Genomic DNA, 17,975 nt, shown 5'->3' on the forward strand with positions numbered 1-17,975 from the left:
GAAATTCAGATGAACTTTAGAAAATCTCTCCCTATTCTGTAAAGACTTCTCTATATCCTTAATTGTATTCTGCTCTTTATGTTGACTTAGATATCTGAAATAACAAAGGTCTTTAATATTTTCTACAAGTACTCTGAGTACATCTTGCAGATGACAAACCTTCCATTTTCTTCTTTACAGATCCTCTTGGAACCAGGGGTGATACAGGATGTCCTAGCAGCTGGGAGTCATTTGCAGCTGCTGGAGCTTCTCAGTTTATGTTCTCACTATCTCATTGAGGTGAGGCTTTTCGGCCTGGTCAGCTGTTTCTGTTTGTTACTCTTTTGTTTCAAGCCAAATTTCAGTAGGAGACTATTAGTGCAATACTTGGTGTAATCTAAATGGCAAAAACTGAATTTCAGGAGATCTGAATTTTGGGTGTAATTTGGGTTTCAATTTATGGTAGATACTTTATCCCTCCATCCATTTTGTCCATGTCATTCCTGAAAACAAGAATGATCCACTGATTGCTATCAGCACATGTGAGTTTGATTCCCCCGTTTGCCAGGGAATTTGCTTTCCTCTACTTCAGTGTACCAAATGTAAAGATATTTCCCTGTTGGGATCATGGGTATTGTGACAAATTCAGACATGTAATTCACAACAGAATGTGTATTCCAGGGCACTCCAGCCTCTCACTGAAGGAATAGGGTTTATTATAATGGTACCTTATTCTCAATAGGCCTTATGCCTATAACATCAATGTCTTTTTCAAACAAAAAATTTGAGTTGCAGTAAAGTTGCTTTTTTTTTTTTTTTTTTGGGCTTGGCTTGTATAGGAAATGGGTTATGGTGACAGCAAGAGCACGGCTTTGACGGGTATCTGTGAAAAGCCTTCTAAAAATAAAATGGCAATAGCAGTTCTACAGAACTGTTTCTTCCTCTTGGTAACTTTTCAGCACAGTTTCTGAAATCAGATGTGTTAACTGCACCTGGGCAACACTTGGGCATGGAGATGCACATCAGCACAGTGCTCTTAGTATGCTCTTGCCTTCCAACAGTGTAACTGCCTTTGAACAGTTGGAGTGTGCTTGGCAGCACGCTGAGCTACTGAGTACCAGGGGCATGCCGGATCTCGTGTTAAGAACTTCAGGATGTACTTGAAGGCTTTGTGTCTTACAGAGAAAGAATCTGTTCTGAGCATTAACCTTAGGAAACCCTTCAAAATGTATATTCAGGTAATAAGGTGGTACTCATCTGTGTATTATAAATTGATTAGAAACGTAAAGGAGCTGACAGAGTGCTGCAAAAGGTATATAATTTTTTTTTTTTTAGGAATGCAAGGAGAGATTTAATTTTCCTGAGAAAAAAAGGCATGGATTTTGATGGCAAACATGGTTGGTTTGAGGAATAAGAACTGTGAGATATCAAATAAGCCACAAACCCATTTGATCTACTAATTGTCAGGCAGGCAGGGCGAGGGGTTACTGTAGTGAGAAAGATGTAAATGTAACACTGGTAATCATATACAATGTATTTAATGGTCCTCAAACAAACCAGTCAGTGTATGTCTTTGATGCTTATGTGGCTCTTACTTTGTCAGAAATGGAACTAAAGAGACTACTGCAGCAAAGTAGCTATAGAAAATATTAAAGAGTAGGAAAAGTTTGGGTTTTTTTTGTTGTGCTTATCAAGTAAGGGTGTGAGAGGATGTAGGAAGAGGAGGTATATACTCAACATAAATTCTTGTGCTAACTTTTTTCTATTACCTGTGTTGAGTAGCCTCTGGTGTTTGTAGCTCTTCTCTTAGCACCTTAATACTTTTAATCCCAAGGCCATTGCAGAGGAAAGACAGAAAACTACAGGGTCAGCAGTGCTTTGAATCTTGTCCTCAATGTGCAAGCTATAGTCAATTATTTAGGAATAGATTGCTAATGAATTAAGAAAATAAACAAACCTCAAAATCACACTAGCCCCATAAAAAACCCAGCAGGTTGGAGTGAATAAATATTTCTTCCAAATTATTCTGTAATTAACAGATCAGTAAAAATTCTCTGAACATGACAGAGAAACTTCTAGGTTGGAAAAGCCCTTTAAGATGAAGTCTAACCACAAAATAATTTGCAAAAGAATCAGAGGCATTTAAATTCCTCTCCTGCTATTGCTTTTCCTGTTGAGCTCATGTCTTTTGATGCATTTTATCTCATGCATATGTTTATTTGCATGTTTTTTCTCTTTCTACTTACAAGATTACCATGAGTCATAGAAACCACAGCTCTGTGACCTGCAGTTGCTGTAGGATGTGTGAAAGATGTGAAAAAGCACTGTTGTGCCCTGAATAGTGTGCCAGGGTCGGACAACTGGAGCTACACTCTTGTAAAAATTAAGAGGAAGTGGGACCCAGTGTCCAGATTTACAGTAGGGGAGATAGGGAATAAGGTGGTGGATGAAGAATAGGGGAAAAAGGAGAATATGTGTTGGAAGACAGAAAGCAGTGCTAATTTTGTAAACTATTTTTGAATCAGGGTCTCATTGTAAAGGTTTGGAATCTGCATGCACATCTGTGGGGTGGCTGTAGCTTACATCACGTTGGGATTTAGGCTGCATTTTACTCTTTTTGCAGTATTTATTTTACCAAGTTCACCTCAGTGAGGCATACATGTAGACAGATTTGCAGTCAGAATAAATTGCAGTAAGAATTTACCTGTCTTCCTTGTTTTGTACTGTTGCAGTCCATGCAAGTAATCAGCCTTGAGTAGTTGCTGTAAGTCTTTTTAACAGAAACCAACAAGGTATTGCATGTTAAAACAGTGATATCTTTCAGGTCCAAACTAATTAAATCTGTTTCTGTTCTACATATTATTGTGTGATTTTAAAAAATAGCTCTTGCCTTATATTAGTATTATCTGCAAATGAAATCCAAGTAGTTAAGGAAGGCTTCCTTAAAACCACTTATCCTCTCTGCAGTTGGTAACTGGGGCGTCTTGTTGTCCCAGGTGCTGTGATACAGATGCTGGAAAGTGAATAGCGCTTGCCCTTTCTCTTTTCTTTGATGAATGAGTGTGCCAGAATTCTTCATTTACAGTGCTACTGAATTACTTTCATGCTGTTTTGAGTTGTTCAGATATCATGAACTTAGCTTAGTTTAGCCTAAATTCAGGACATAAAGTGTGTAGGATCTAGCTGTCATTTATTGTTGTGTAATGATGACACAGAGTTTTAACTTGTTAGGATTGTCTTTAACTGTTTTGATTAGACCAAGCTTTTCCTGTATGAGTGCTGCTCTTATTGTTAGCACTTGTTCCAGCTCTTCTCTAGATGTTCCAGTCTGACAGTTCATTGGCACTGTCTTGAACAGTTTAATCTCTTTTTGATACTTTTATCTGGAACCTGTAATAATTCCATGCATTTCAATGAGGATGGCTTTTTTTTGCTACAAATGCAATTGGCATTGCCCATTCATGTGTCTGTTTCAAGACACATTGGTAGTCTATGAGGTTCCAAAGAATATTGTAGTGATCTGATTCATCTAAGATGATTGCTGAAGTGTCTGATTGTCAAGAATTATTTGTAATTCACGGGGGACAGAATAATTTCCAGCCAATGCTGACTTTTATATTGACTGGTCTTTATGGAATTTCATCTTGGTTGTCTCAGAATTAACAAAATGTTATTTTGGCTATGACAGATCCTTTCTTACAGACTAAACAGCTTGGAGGACTTTAATTTTTTGATTAATTTCAAAAAAATTTCTGTAACAAATTGTTTAAATTACATTTATGGAAATTTTTTTAAAGAGTTCTCAATCAAATGAACAACAGGAAAAAGGCAAGGAACATTTTCTCCCTACCCTTAATTAGGTAATGCAGTGGAGGTTTCTGACAACACTGCTAGTTTATTAAATGCATTTTATCATCTATAAACTTCTCATTATCAAATGTTCTGTAGTATCTAATGTTGAATCAATATTTTCATTTGAAAACTCATGCTCATTTTAGATTGATAATATATTAGTTTTTTATTTTACAACTGTGGTAAATAATTTTCTTTATTTGCAAACAAGAGCAATGCCCAAGTATTCCATACTTTAGGTCTTAATTCCAGCTTTGTGTAATGCAGACTTCTCCCCCCATATCAGCGTTGTCATACCTTGAATTATGATTATTCCACAGCCTCTGCTGTTTGGGGGTTTTGTTTCTAGCTTCATTTGTAGAAGGGGACTCTTTTGAAGCATGCTGATGTATTTTATTTGAGATACATACATATTCATGAATCTCTCATGTCATCTGCATAATTCTCAGGTACATTAAACATTGAAACAAGGCTTGTAAGCGCACACATCTGTCTCAGGCTGAACAAACGGTAAGGCAATGCGATTTTTCTTAACTGCTACAGAGGTGTGGGAGAGCTAAAGACTTGAACTTTGTGTACCTTCAGTGGCACTGAGGTCTGTGATCACTCACACAGCATTTGCTTGCCGTGTGCACATCCAGTTCTCTTAGGTTCTTGTCTCCCAAGTTCTTCCTCCAGCTCAGATGCACTGTCAGTTTTGGCTGAGGTTTTTCAAAGGAGGCTAATGCAGAGAGCTCCAGCCAATAGGCAAACTTTGAAATATAATAGGAATGGGTTGTCTGAATATCTCATTTCCCTTTTAAAAGTGGATCATATTTGCCATATGACATAGGAGAAAGGAAGAGATAGCTAGTTAAAGACATTAAATGTGGTAGACATATGAAAATGGACTTTTAAAATTGAACTGTTGGTATTAGGTAGTGTGTTTGTGATGACCTATTTTTGCACTTTAAAGCTTGTGAATGTTTTTCTGAAGGATACATTACACCTTTATTCTTATGCACGAGAATAAATGTATTAAAACCTTTATTCAGATCATAAATATGTTTGTTTCATGAGTATGTCTTAGTTACATAACTGGTTGTAGATCTAAGAAGTTTTTGTCTTTTTCCTCAACTGTTTGTGTATTCAGTACCAGAGAGCCACAAACTGAAAATTATTTCAACAATCAAAGAGTCTTAATAAGGAAGGAATGCTATTGAGAATATTAGTTTTTAATGGAATTTCCTTCTAGTGATCAACATCAGCTCAGTATTGTGTGGGTAGTAATTGGTTTTTAAAGCAGAGGTTGATTTCCACTGGTATTCAGGGATCTGGGATATTGAACTGTCCATAATTGAAATCTTAAAGCTGAGTGATCTTTCTGTTTATTCTGAAGTACAATTTATTTTTTTTGTTTCAGTGGAGTTCTAGGTATTAGAATTAGTACCTGAATTACATTCAAGGTATAATAGTTGTGGGTGAGGAGTTTAGAAGTTGCAGAACAGTCCAAAGCATTTCTGAGAGGCAGGATGTGGCATGACTGTTAGAGAGCATTTATCCCTTTAATTTTTTGCTGCCAGATTAGGCAACTTTTGTGAAGAACAGATTAAGTTTACACACTGGACATCATTTATGTTATGTGTAGTGGTTGGACAGTAGCCTAGTTTCAGTACAGACTTATTTGAAATGACTGTCCTTGTACATAATGCTGGAAATGATTTCTTATTCTCACAGTTCCTCAGAGGAGCAGGTATAGTACACAAGAGCAGTGATGATCCTGATTGCCACTGAAGTTACTCTGACTTGTAAAAATTTTTCTTGGGATCCTAAATGTTTTTGTTTCAAGTGAACTTGAAAGTTTGATGCCAATTTTCCCATTATTTTTAAGTGCATTAGGTTCCCTGCTAAATGGTAAATGTACCAGATTACTTTTTAGAAACTTCATTACATTAAATGGAACTCTGCTACAAGTATATATGCTTGCTTGCTACTGATGTCAGTCATACCATCTTTAAAGACAGCTAATTTAAGCTAAAAAGGAAAGAACATTTTAGGTGAGTGACTAAAATAAGGCTGAGCACAGCATTGTACAACTGCAGTCAACCGTAATTTTCTTGGAACTGCCTCTGTACTGTCCTGCTCTGGATTCCTGTATACAAAAGCAGACAGTGAGGAGGATCAGACCTGGAATACAAAAATAAGATTAATCAACTCGTAAGTCCTCCTGGAATAATTCATGGTAATGATTGAAGCAGGCAAATTGTCTTGGGTAGAGGTATTTGATTTGTAATCTTGTACTGAAATGGTCAGTTTAGGCTTAAAAACCAATTTTTTTCCTGGTGTACAAATGACAAATGATCTAAATATTTTCTTATTCTAATTTTAAACTATTTTAAGATGTGGTAGATTGAAATATGTTACTGTTTTTAAGCGAAAAAAGTTACAAAAGAATTTGTGTGTGGAATTAAAAGGAGGCGTGTGCATGGTTTATATATGTGGGTAGGCCAGAGCTTCAAAGCTATTTATTTTTCTTAAACCAAACTTCTCCATTTGGAATGGTGCCAATGACAATCCCAACTTTCAAGATAAACTCCTTCAGAGATGAATTAATTTGTACACCAGAGATTGAGAGCATCACCTTTGTATTGCTAGAAGCCCCAGATCAGTTGGGATTTTAGCTCCTGGGTTTTTCATATAGAGTGAATTAAACTGCTGGAAAGAAAATCTAAAGGTCATCTAGCAACCAAGGCTTGCTTTTTTTAACTAATACAGAGTTTTTAATCTAAGTACATGCATGCACACTCTGCACACTCCCCTCAATCCCCCAGAATTAGTCACCACCAGCAAGCTTAACTCTACCAACTTTATCCTGTGGTGAAGTTACCTTCCCATGCTAAGAATACAAAGTAGACAAAAATAATGTCTTACATTTTTCTGGTTTTAAGTGTTACGCAACCAGTTGTTGCTGTGCTATTTTTTGAAGGAGCAAGTTTTGTCAGCTTGTTGTCATTGAGCTATTGATAGTCATTAGAAAAGTTCTTGGAGAGAGCTCAAAAATAACTCTGGGAATTTTTTTTTCTGTTATCTCTTTAATATACTGATATATTACAGAGATTTTATATATATATATATATGAAGTGTTGTTGCACTAGTGAGGATTCCAGTCTAAAATGGGACTTGGAAAAAAAATGATGGTATTTGTCTCCATTTTTTACTTGGTATTAGTGAGGAAAATGAAAATATGCCAAAGTGATAATAGCCAGTCACTTTGAATGCCATTCTTACTGTAATCCACTTGCTGCTATTTATCTGCAGTGTTAATTGAAACTGATGATGGATGTGTAAAAAAAATTATGCTGCAACATCTAGGTTAACTATTGCTGGCAAGATCAAAGCTCCCAAGCTGTCTAAGTTGTTGTATGGATACACCTTGCCAGTCCTCTGCAGCAAAGTTACAGGAGAGGTGACAAGTTGGGAAGAGGCAGTTAGTGCTGTATCTGCCATCTCTTTGCACATTCTGTCAGGAAGGGTGAGCAGCTTTGCCATGTGTTTTAATAGGGACAGGGAAATCGTATTGCTTCACCATTTCCCTCCCTGCCCTTCCCATGTCATTCTAGCCAGTGTGGACTCTTTAGATGACCTTTCTGTCCATCAGTCCTTGAAAGATTTCTGCTTCTGGAATCTTTCCAGTATTTTTATAAAGCTCTAAACAGGGGCTGATGAATGCCAGAATGCTTAGTGTACAAAATTCTTCTTTGGTTTTATTACCATCTGATCAATAATAATGCTTTATGTTCTCCCTGTCCCTCCTGGTCCCCGGTGTATTTCGCTTAAAATTATCCATATGAGTTGAGGCAGTTTGGATGCATGAGCCCCCAAAATGGAAGTATTTGTAACTGGGTAGTGCAGCTATCGTTATCTTCTTGTGTTCTCAGCGACATGTCCACTTAGAAGTCTGGAGGAAAATTTTGTTTATTGCAAGAAATGACATTGGCAGAATGGCTGACCTGGACTTGGAATGAGGCAGTTGGGGCCCTTCCTCCCCAGGTCTGGACAGCAGGTGGCAGTGTGAGTCCATAACAGTTTGAGCAGAGAAATTCAAGCTAAAAGCAGAAAAAATGAAAAGAAAAATTATTTATTTTTACTCTGTATTAGTCTTCTGACCTAATCAGTAAAAAAGTCATTATTCACACAACACTGGGCAATATGCATTGTAATTTTTAACAAATAATAGGAAACTGTTAATGTTTTCACAGGAAATACAGTTCTGTCTTGTGCAGCAATGGTCATTTATCACTGCACTTTGTGAAATCACTCATTTGTTCTAATTTGAATGTAAATGACTCTAAGGTTTTACAAATAAGGTGACAGACTCACATAAATGTAATTGCAGGGTTCATCTCTCTCTTTTTATATATCACTCATTAAGTTATGAATTAAATACATCGTATTAAACCAGGGGCATGTCCAATGATGATATTGTAATGGCAAATTACTCTGTGCTATTAGAGGTGTATTTTTTATTCATGGACATTAATTTGTCATTAAGCGGCATTAGTTTAGCACTTTTATGTGGAAGACGTGACCTGAAAGAGGAGACTTACAGCTCTAATGTGAAAGAAGAGGAATATAGGCACCAGACATAGAGAGGGAGTTTTTAACTCCTGGAAGGAAGCAGAGAGAAATTTTACTTAAATTGGCTTTCTTCTGTAGCACTTTGAGTTGTGTTAAGCCATTTTAGCAAATGTATTTCTGACAAAAGAAAATCTTTTGATTATAAAGTATTTACAATATGAGAAAAGCCAGAATGCTAAGTACGAAATGGTGACTATAAATCATTTGTAACCTATGAACCTGAAGAGAACATTAGGATTGAAGTGAGTTACAATCTGATTTTATCTTAGAAGTATTACTGTGTAGAGAGCTAATTGTTCATCTTTTCTTTCTTCTATACTAGCTTACTCAAAGTACAACTGATTTTTTTAAATTCTTCAGTATGAAGTAAATATCTTTTACCTCTTGTCTACTTTGTATTTTTAGATACACTATTATTATTTCCACAGGGGTCAATTTCAAATTCTAAATGAAGTAGCAAAATCTTTCTTAAGAAAATGAATGAAAAGATGCATTATTTGATGGAATTTCAAGAGGCAACTTAGCACCTGAGGTATTAGACTAAGGAAAATAGTGAATGACTCAGTCTACTCTGTCTTTAAAAGATGTCAAAAAGACCTTGTAAATTTTGTTTTAATTTTTCAGTCAGTTTAATAGACAAGACTTTCAAAACCTTGTTTATTTAATGGTGAAGATGGACTGAAGTAATGAGGATCCAAGATGATACATTCTCCAGTTATGCAGTATTTACATTTTAATCTTTAGTGTAGACCATTTCTCATTAAAGGCAAAAGAAATCCAGACTTGATACAAACCTATGAATTTTGCAGTTGATAACCTGCCCCACCATTTTTTATGTTTTTTCTGATGGCTTAATCGTTACTGTGTGATCCATCTACCTGAACTGCTTGCAACATACTCAACTAATTGTGCTCGTTAAGAAGAAAGATTTGTAAGGAAAATTACCTAAGCCCAAGTTATGTATAAGTAGCTTCAGAAATGGAAGTATTCCAGATTATCATCTCTTTTTAACTGCTATTAAATACTGTTAAATACTATTAAACCATTTATGTTTATAGGGGCCACAAAAAAGAAACAAGTTTCATATAAGGCTTTTGATATTTTCCAGTAGATCTTGTAGCAAAATTTTAACACATTCCATTGTTTATGGTATTTTGTTTGCACGACTGCATGAGTAAAATTTGTATTTTGCGAAGAATTTGCACTTTCACTTGAATAGTGTTGTAGACTAACTCTGTTTAGAATAAAGACACCTATCTGTCCAAGGTATTGAATAGGCCTTGAAACCAGAATGAATATGAATGTATACATGCTGCAATGATTTACTGACTCTTCAGCCAATATGTAGTCAGATCTTTGAAGGTTATAAATTGACCTGATTCTTCTCACTAATTCTAAAAATTAAAGATACTAGCCTAAAGATTAGTGGCATCAACAACTTTATTAACCATCAATAGCATCCTGGAAGTGTGTTATTTCAAATATGAAAAACATGAGAAATGTCTGTAACTTCATTCACCTGATTTCTTTTGTAATATATTCAAAACATGTGTTTATTAATTTGGAGGAAGTTGTTGTTAAATTTCTCATCTGTTTAAACAGTTTTATGGAATTTGTGATTTCTGTCAGAGAGTGTGTCTAGCTGTATCGTCAGCATTAGATCTTAAACCAGGGCTTTTATTTACAATTCAGTAGGAACTGAACTGGCAGCACATGAAATTCTTTCTACGGTAATTTTTATGGGAGCTGTTGTGTTCTCTGGATTAGAGGGGTAATGATATATTGGCTGAACCTGTCTTGTAAGCACTTTCGCCTTTGTTGTGGAAGTTTTCAAAGCTATATAGTGGAATTTTTTTCTAAATTCCATTTCATTGTTTCCTCCTTGTTAATTGGAAGCACAATCTATTCTAATTATATATGTAAAGGGCCTTGAGTTTCCATAGCATCTCAGGACACCTGCTTATCATGGGGATGTATTGTAGTAACCTCAGGTATGTTCAGTTGCCAGCAGTCACTAGGATTGGAAGCCAAACTGACTTGAGATGGCATGTTGTGGACATGAAAAACACTAGGGGGAAAGGCCTGCTGCCATACACCATGCCCCAAATCAGTGTTTATGTATGTTTGTTTTTGGGTTTGCCTCCCTCTCAGTATTTTTACTCATATTTGCAGCATTACCATCTTCATGGGGAACTGAAGTATGTAGGAAGTACATGTATGCAATGCTGATGTCCAGGATCCCCAAGACTGCTATTAGAAAGTAATTGAAAGTTTAGTGTGAGTTTACTGTAACCAAACACTTGAAATTATTTGACTGCTCTAGGTAGTGTTGTAAGTCTTAACTTCCATGTATTCCTAATCAAGTTCTGGACTCACACAGCACCATTCATCCCTGGACCAAAACTTGAACAGGTTGAACAATTTCTTGAAAAGGAGCAAAACAAGTAGCAAAAATGATGTGTGTGTGTGGTGAATATTTTCAGGTGGGGGAAAACAAGCAATATTAGGCATATGTAACGTAAGCTGTTGATAGGGTTTTGCTTATAAGCGTGGTTGAAATCTTTGAAATTTGAATGTTTTAGCAACATTTCTTACTGAAATTTGTCTTTGAGAAGGACTAGCTTTTGTAACACTGCATGCAACAATCATTGGCTAAAATCTTTTTCAGTAAGCTGTAGTTAATTTTTGAAAGCAATGACTGTTCTGCAGAAGTACATTCTTTTTGAAGCAACTGAGCTATATCTCATCTTTAAATGCTTTTCCAATGTTCTGTGAAAGAGTGTCACAGAATGGATCAAACTGGGAGGTGACATGGTGGATTGTCTGGTCCAACCTTCCTGCTCAGGCTGGGTCACCCGATGGCATGGGAATGTATGCAGGCAGTTCTCAAATATCTCCAGTGAGGGAGACTCCACAACCTCTCTGAGCAGTCTGTTCCAGTGCTCAGTCACCTGTACAGTACACAGTGAGTTCTTTCCTCATATTCAGGTGGAACTTCTGTGTATCAGTTTGTCTGTTGCCTCTTCTTCTGTTGCTTGGCACCAACAGGAAGAGCCTGGCTCTATTCTCTTGGCACCCTCTTTTCAGATATATTACTGAGGTCCCTTCTCAATCATCTCTTCTTGAGGCTGAACAGGTCCAGCTCCCTCAGTCTTTCCTCATAACAGAGATGCTTCAGTCCCCTAAACATCTTTGTAACCTTTTGCTGGACCCACTTCAGGAATTCCAGGTCTCTCTCTTTCTGAGGAGCCCAGAACTGGACACAGCACTCCAGATGTGCCTCACCAGGGCTGAGTGAAGGGGCAGGATCACCTCCCTCGATCTTCTGGCAGTGTTCTTCCTGATGCACCCCAGGACACTGTCTGCCTTTTTGGCCACAAGGACAGACTGCTGGCTCATGGACAGCCTTGTCGTCCCCAGGACTCCCAAGCCCTTCTCCACAATACGTTGCTTCACTTGATTCTATTATGTTTAAAGGGAAATTCTGGAGAGGTGCCATTCAAACTCTACAGGATTGAGATCCTGACACATAGCTGTAGTTGTGAACACTTAGAAACAGGGCCCACAAAGATCTATTCAGCTTTTAAAGGTGGTGTCTTTAAGGTGAAACCTTGAAGTCAGTGAAAATTTCATCATTTGGTTGTCTTAAATATATGATGCATTGATTAAATGTTCTTCTCTGTGGAAAAAAAAAAAGGCTTTATGCTAAAGCAAGAGATTCTGACTGTAAGCTGTTTGAGATTTGCAAGTGAGGGATTGAATTATTTTTTATTCTTGGTAAGAACTGCTAGAAACAAATGGACAAGAGTCATCATGGTCTTTGAAGGCTCCTGCATTCCTGCTGGTGCTTGGCACCTGCAGCAGTGTAAACATTCATATGAATTAGTTTTGGGAGGCCTTGTGACTTTTTTGGCACTACTGAAGGTCAGATGTAGAAAATCAAACTTGATGTTGAGTCAAGGCCCGTTTTTTTACATTTGGCCTTCACCCTTTCCAGGTTTTCTAGTTTTGAAAGTCAGAATCCTAATAATTTCTGACTGAAGGAATGACAGGTAAATCCCTAGCCAATAATGCTTAAAATATGCTTAGCCTGGAGAGAAAAAGGAGGCTCAGGGGAGACCTTATCGCTCTCTAAAACGCCCTGAAAGGAGGTTGTAGCCTGCTGGGGTCCATCTCTGCTCACAGGCAACTAGCAACAGGACAAGAGGGCACAATCAATTGTGCCAGAGGAGGTTTAGGCAGGACATTAGGAAAAAATGCTTCATAGAAAGAGTGATTTGCTGTTGGAACTGGCTGCCCAGGGAGGTGGTCACTGTCCATGGAAGTGTATAGAAAAGACTGGATATGGCACTTAGTGCCTTGATCTAGTTGACAGGGTGGTGTTAGTGCATAGGTTGGACTTGATGGTCTCAAACGTGTTTTCCAACCTAGTTAATGCTGTGATTCTGTGAAAAACAAGCAAACTCCTCTTGATTGTCACATGTACTGACTTTTTTTTAAATTCAGTGGTTCTTCCAGATTTTTTTCATTCTTTTACTTTTCTGCCTATTTATGGCCTAGCACTATCCCTTCTAATGCTGTTTCTCTTGAAATCAGTTCTGATTATTACATTGTAAACCCAGTAATAACACAGCTCCTAGTTGTGAGGAAAAAGAGATGATCTTTTCACTGCATAAATCTGGGGAAAGATAGTTGTAGAGAGTTTTATTTTACTGGGGTATAATGTCTATACAATACACGTTGCAGACATTTTCTAATATATTGAACCATATACGGTAACATTATACGTAACTTAAAATTCTGTTAAAGTTGGTGAAGACAGGAATTACGTAACTACTTGAGCACTGGAGTGGGTTCCAGGCATTTGAGGTTCTGTTCTTTGTATAGTCTGCATCATGGGAAATCTTTTAAATTATCCTTCTGCTTCTCCTTTTTTCATCGGTAAAATGAGTATTTGCCTTGGTTTAGTGCTATGAGCAACAAAAATAAAATTCTTAGTGATTTTTGAGCTGAGGTCAGATATTGCAGGAGCATAGACATACCTGAGCAAATAACAGTTTTCCAAATAAAATGGAAATGTTGCCTTTTTATCATTCATATACTTACAGTCATGTTCTTTTAACTGCTGGGTACTCTCATATCTTCCTGCAGCTGCAACAAGTCTCTTGCTTTTGAGAGGAATGAGAAACCATTATAACCCCAGTGGCCAAATTGCACAAATATTTCCTTCTTTACCTGTATAGGCAGTTGTCAAAAAAACTTGTTTTATTGCAGTCATTTTTTTTTTTTAATGCAGAGCTGCAAAATATACATAATCCCATGAAGCCAATGCAAACAGTCCTGTACTTTCTAGTTCCTTGTCCAGGGCAACTCTGATCCTACATTCATGCACCAGAAACTATTTTCTGAAAATTTAGTCAGAGTTATTTTTCCTTTCATATATTCTCTTCATGTTATAAATATCTTTGCTCAAGATCAAATCCTCCAGGAGTCTTCCTTTAAAAAACTAAGTTGAGGACCTAAAATCTTGCAAGGTTAGTTTTCCAACATGTAGTTTTTAAGTATCCTTTAAGTTTGGACTTCAGCACTGGGACCAATAATTTAAGAGTAGATTTAAAATGTAATGTTGAAGAGGGCTTGTTTCTTTTATTGGACAGTACTGGGTGTGCATTTTATGACATGAGCTTTTTTTTTTTTTTTCCCAACACAGTTCTGAGAACTGATTTTGCTATTTATGACTGCTTCCTAGTGCATCCTGATGGCTTGTCAATGTTGTTCCAAAGAGAGCATGGTATATTTTCTATATTATATTACTGGCTCCCAGATAGATATAAATATACCTACACTTTTTTTTTTTACTTTTTTTTTTCTTTTTTTTTCTTTTTTTCTCTTTTTTTCTCTTTTTTTTTTCTTTTTTAACCTGGAAAGCCTGACAATACCCATGTTCTTCTTGCAGCGTCTTCTGCAGAGTCTGCAGACAAAACTTAGCATTCTCCATTTACATTCTCCATTAAACTGTTAACAGTATTGGATCAAATTTTTGAGGACTTTTGTCTATCAAAGTTATACTCATTATTGAGTTATCCTGCACTGGATTCAGCATTTCAGTAGATGGAGTATTGCGTACTGCCTTAAAATTCTAACAAAGTTTTGTTGCTTTGGATTCTTTTGCAAACTTTTCTGAAACTTGAATTTAACTGTGTTAAGCAACTTGTTATTCCATGTATTTTAGGCAATTTGTTTCATTCTCTGATGTTATTAGATGACCAGCTCAGCTACTCTTTCCAATTCTTAATTTTCAGATGTGCCTGTTAGCTTTGTAATCCTTAAGCATTTGGTGACAGTCTGTTCCCTGGAACGTGTTTTTAAGAAAAGTGTTCCCTTGCCATGCTTAATACAGAGCACATGTATATATAAATGAAACGTTCCAGAAATAAAATGTCATAAAAACATTAGGAAGCCATTGTTTGAAACATCCTTGTTCTTATTTATACCTAGAGAGTTAACATTAGTATATTGATAATTTTAAATGTGCTCCCTGTTTGTTATTTAGTGTAATGTCTTGGGTTGTGAATGTTGCCTTCCTTTTTTCACTTAGTGATGATGATGCTTTTTATCAGTCTTCATCATTTTTCAGCTACATGTGTGCAGAGCATAGCTGGAGGAACAGTCACTCAGCCTCCTCGAGAAGCCACATCTTCTCTGAATTGTGATTCTAAATCTCCTGCTATAGTCCAGTACTGTTTGCCTCTTGTAATCTCTGGGGTTCTTGTCTAGATCTGCTCTTGTGCTCTTTGGTCTGGGTTTTTTCATGCTTCTGCATTTAAAAGTGATAGTGTCTTTTTCTCTCCAAAGTGGATCCCAAGCAGCACAAGAAAAACAGACTTTGCATTTGGCATTTGGTTTTGTCATTGTGATTAGGCCCACAGTGCACAATGATTGCAGACAATCTTGCTTTGCTGTGGAATAGATTATGGGCAGTGCAGCTAAAATGTGAGGAGATTTTGGACTGAAAAGTTCAAAAAAGTTGTTACTGAGCATATCCAAATTATTTTTCTAGAGGCTTAATGAGGGGTGTCACTGGAAGTTGTTCACAGGGATGGAAACTCCTATGATCTATTTCCATTCTGAATATTTTTAATATGGAAGAGAATGGTCTTTTCCTGTCAGGCTTATTCTTAATAATGTATAATATGCTTTCAGGGATGTTTTCAAGGAATTTCAAGTGATTAATCTTGAAGCTGGAAAACTTCAGCTTGACTTATTAAATGTTGGCAAAATAGCAAGTTATTTTTAAAAAATGCATTGGAAAGGGAAACTGTCAGGTACACTAATATCTCTATTAACAGATATATCAGGAATGTTGATTTTAATTTTTTTCCCTTCTCCCTCTGTCATCCGTGCTCGTAATGGAAATATGAATTAAGAATAAAAATTGCACTTTAATGTACTGTGAATTAGAAATAATTTTTCTTTTTCTATTTTCTATGTCTAAAAGTTTTCATACTTAATATTGATTTAATACTTTGGTTTCCAGTATATTAAGGAGTATTTACTTAACTACTTTTTCATAGAATAGAATCATAAAATCATTAAGGTTGGAAAATACCTCCGAGATCGAGTGTGACCTTTGACCAAACACCTCCGTGTCAATTAACCGTCACAATAAGTGCCATGTCTGGTTGTTTCTTGAATACTTCCAGAGAAGGTGACTCCACCACTTCTCTGGGCAGCCTGTTCCAATGCTTAACCACCCTTCCAAAGAAAAAAATTATTCCAGGTGTCCAACCTGAACCTCTCCTTGAGGAAATTTCCTCTTCTCTTCTCACTAGGAGAAGAGAGCAACCCCCATCTAGCTAGACCCTCCTTTCAGGAAGTTGTAGAAAGAGGTAAAGTCACCCCTGAGCCTTGTTTTCTCCAGGCTAACCATGCCCACTTGTCTCAACCACTCCTCATGTGAGTCACTCTCTAGACCCTTCATCAGCTCCATTGCCCTTCTCTGGACTCTCTCTTGCTCTTCAATGTCTTTCTCGTAGTGAGGGGCCCAGAACTGGTCTCAGCACTCGAGCTGTGTCCTCACCAGTGCTAAGTACAGACAGACAGCCATTTCTCTGGTCCTGCGGGCCACACTGTTCTTTATACAGGCCAGGATGCCATTGACCTTCTTGGCCACCCAGGCACAGCTGGCTCTTGTTCAGCTGCTGTTGACCAGCTCCTCCAGGTCCTTTCCCACTGCACAGTTTGCAGCACCCAGACTGTAGTGCAACATGGGGTTGATGTGGCCAGTGTTCAGGACTCAGCATTTGGCCTTGTTGAACTTCATACTCTTGGCCTCAGCCCATTGATCCAAATACAATTTGAAACAAAGTCTTAAAATTAATTGAAATTATTTCCCCCCCAGTAACTGGTGTGGAACAGTACAATTACAAGATCTGTTACTCGAAGACAAAGTGCAATTAAAGAAGTGATTGGAAAATAGTTTCTGAGCATCCTCAGTAGAATCTATTGCATCATAATTCCCATTTGTAATATGTCATATTATTTCTATTTTGCCTGCCAGACTGAGTGGCTGTTGCTGTGTCTCACTTGAAGACCAAGTTTACAGAGAATTTTCATGTATTAAATCATAGGAAGACTTTGGGTTACTAATGTTGGCATCAAGAAAAAGGCAGTTTGACTTCTAAGGTATTACATACAAGATAATTTATAAAGCTAAGGAAGTATTAATGCTACTTGTAAAGGTACTGCTGAAAAATTAGGAGTACTGGGAAGGGTTTGCCCATGCAGAAAAATAAGCAAAATCAAAACTGTGAGAGGTGTAGAAAAGGTCAACTAAGATGATGAGGAAGACCACTTTACATGAGATTAGAAGAGTTTGCCTTGTTTAGTCTAGTAAAATGAGGGCTGAGGAGGAATATTGTTTTCTGTAAATATATCAAGGGAGTAAATACTGATGGGAGAGGGGGCATGGAGAGAAACATTATGCTGTTAGATCTGAAAGATAATTTTGGCACAGAAACAAATGTATATAAACTGTTTGAGTAAATTAAACTGTAAGTCAGGAGATAGAGTCTCAAAATCAGCTGAGCCTTCTTGTAATACTAGTTGGGAATAAGATGGATCTTTCTTAATTTATGTTGAAGGTGTTTTGATGAGCTTGGGGTATAGTAGAGAAATAGGCTTCCACTTCTGTATTCTCATGGCCTTAAACAGTTATGGGAGCCTGTAACAACAACAACAAAAAAGATGTAGTAGTACCATACAGTCCTATTTTTCTTCTGGTTTGTAATTATTTATTTTGGCTTTTGAAAGCTTTGGATTTCTAAGGGACAGCACTTTCTCTTCCATTGATTTGTCAATATTAACAACAAAAACAAAAAAAAAGAGAACACTTAACCATAAAAAAAATTACTAATTGTTGATGTGTTAGCCAAGTAGTTTTCAGCTTTTCTCTTACGCTGTAGTAGTTCTGAAGAGCTAGCAAAAATATAAAATGATGAATCATCTGTAGAGACTATATTCTGTGT

At 36.9% G+C, this 17,975-nt stretch overlaps 1 protein-coding gene across 5 annotated transcripts in view; it reads left to right on the plus strand.

The window, feature by feature from the left end:
• KLHL32 (kelch like family member 32) overlaps positions 1 to 17,975 on the plus strand; it is a 122,078-nt gene that overhangs the window by 58,332 nt on the left and 45,771 nt on the right. For 3 of the 5 annotated variants that reach the window (XM_058836876.1, XM_058836878.1, XM_058836877.1), the window contains one exon: positions 181 to 279. The exons of 1 other annotated variant lie outside the window; for it this stretch is intronic. In XM_058836876.1, coding sequence (XP_058692859.1) covers positions 181 to 279 — 99 coding nt within the window. Of the gene's footprint in view, positions 1 to 180; positions 280 to 1,314; positions 1,377 to 17,975 lie in introns of those variants that run through there. One more of the 5 variants, XM_058836880.1, reaches the window with a different exon arrangement.

The sequence above is a fragment of the Poecile atricapillus genome, chromosome 3, assembly GCF_030490865.1.
Source record: "Poecile atricapillus isolate bPoeAtr1 chromosome 3, bPoeAtr1.hap1, whole genome shotgun sequence".
NCBI classification, from domain to species: domain Eukaryota; kingdom Metazoa; phylum Chordata; class Aves; order Passeriformes; family Paridae; genus Poecile; species Poecile atricapillus.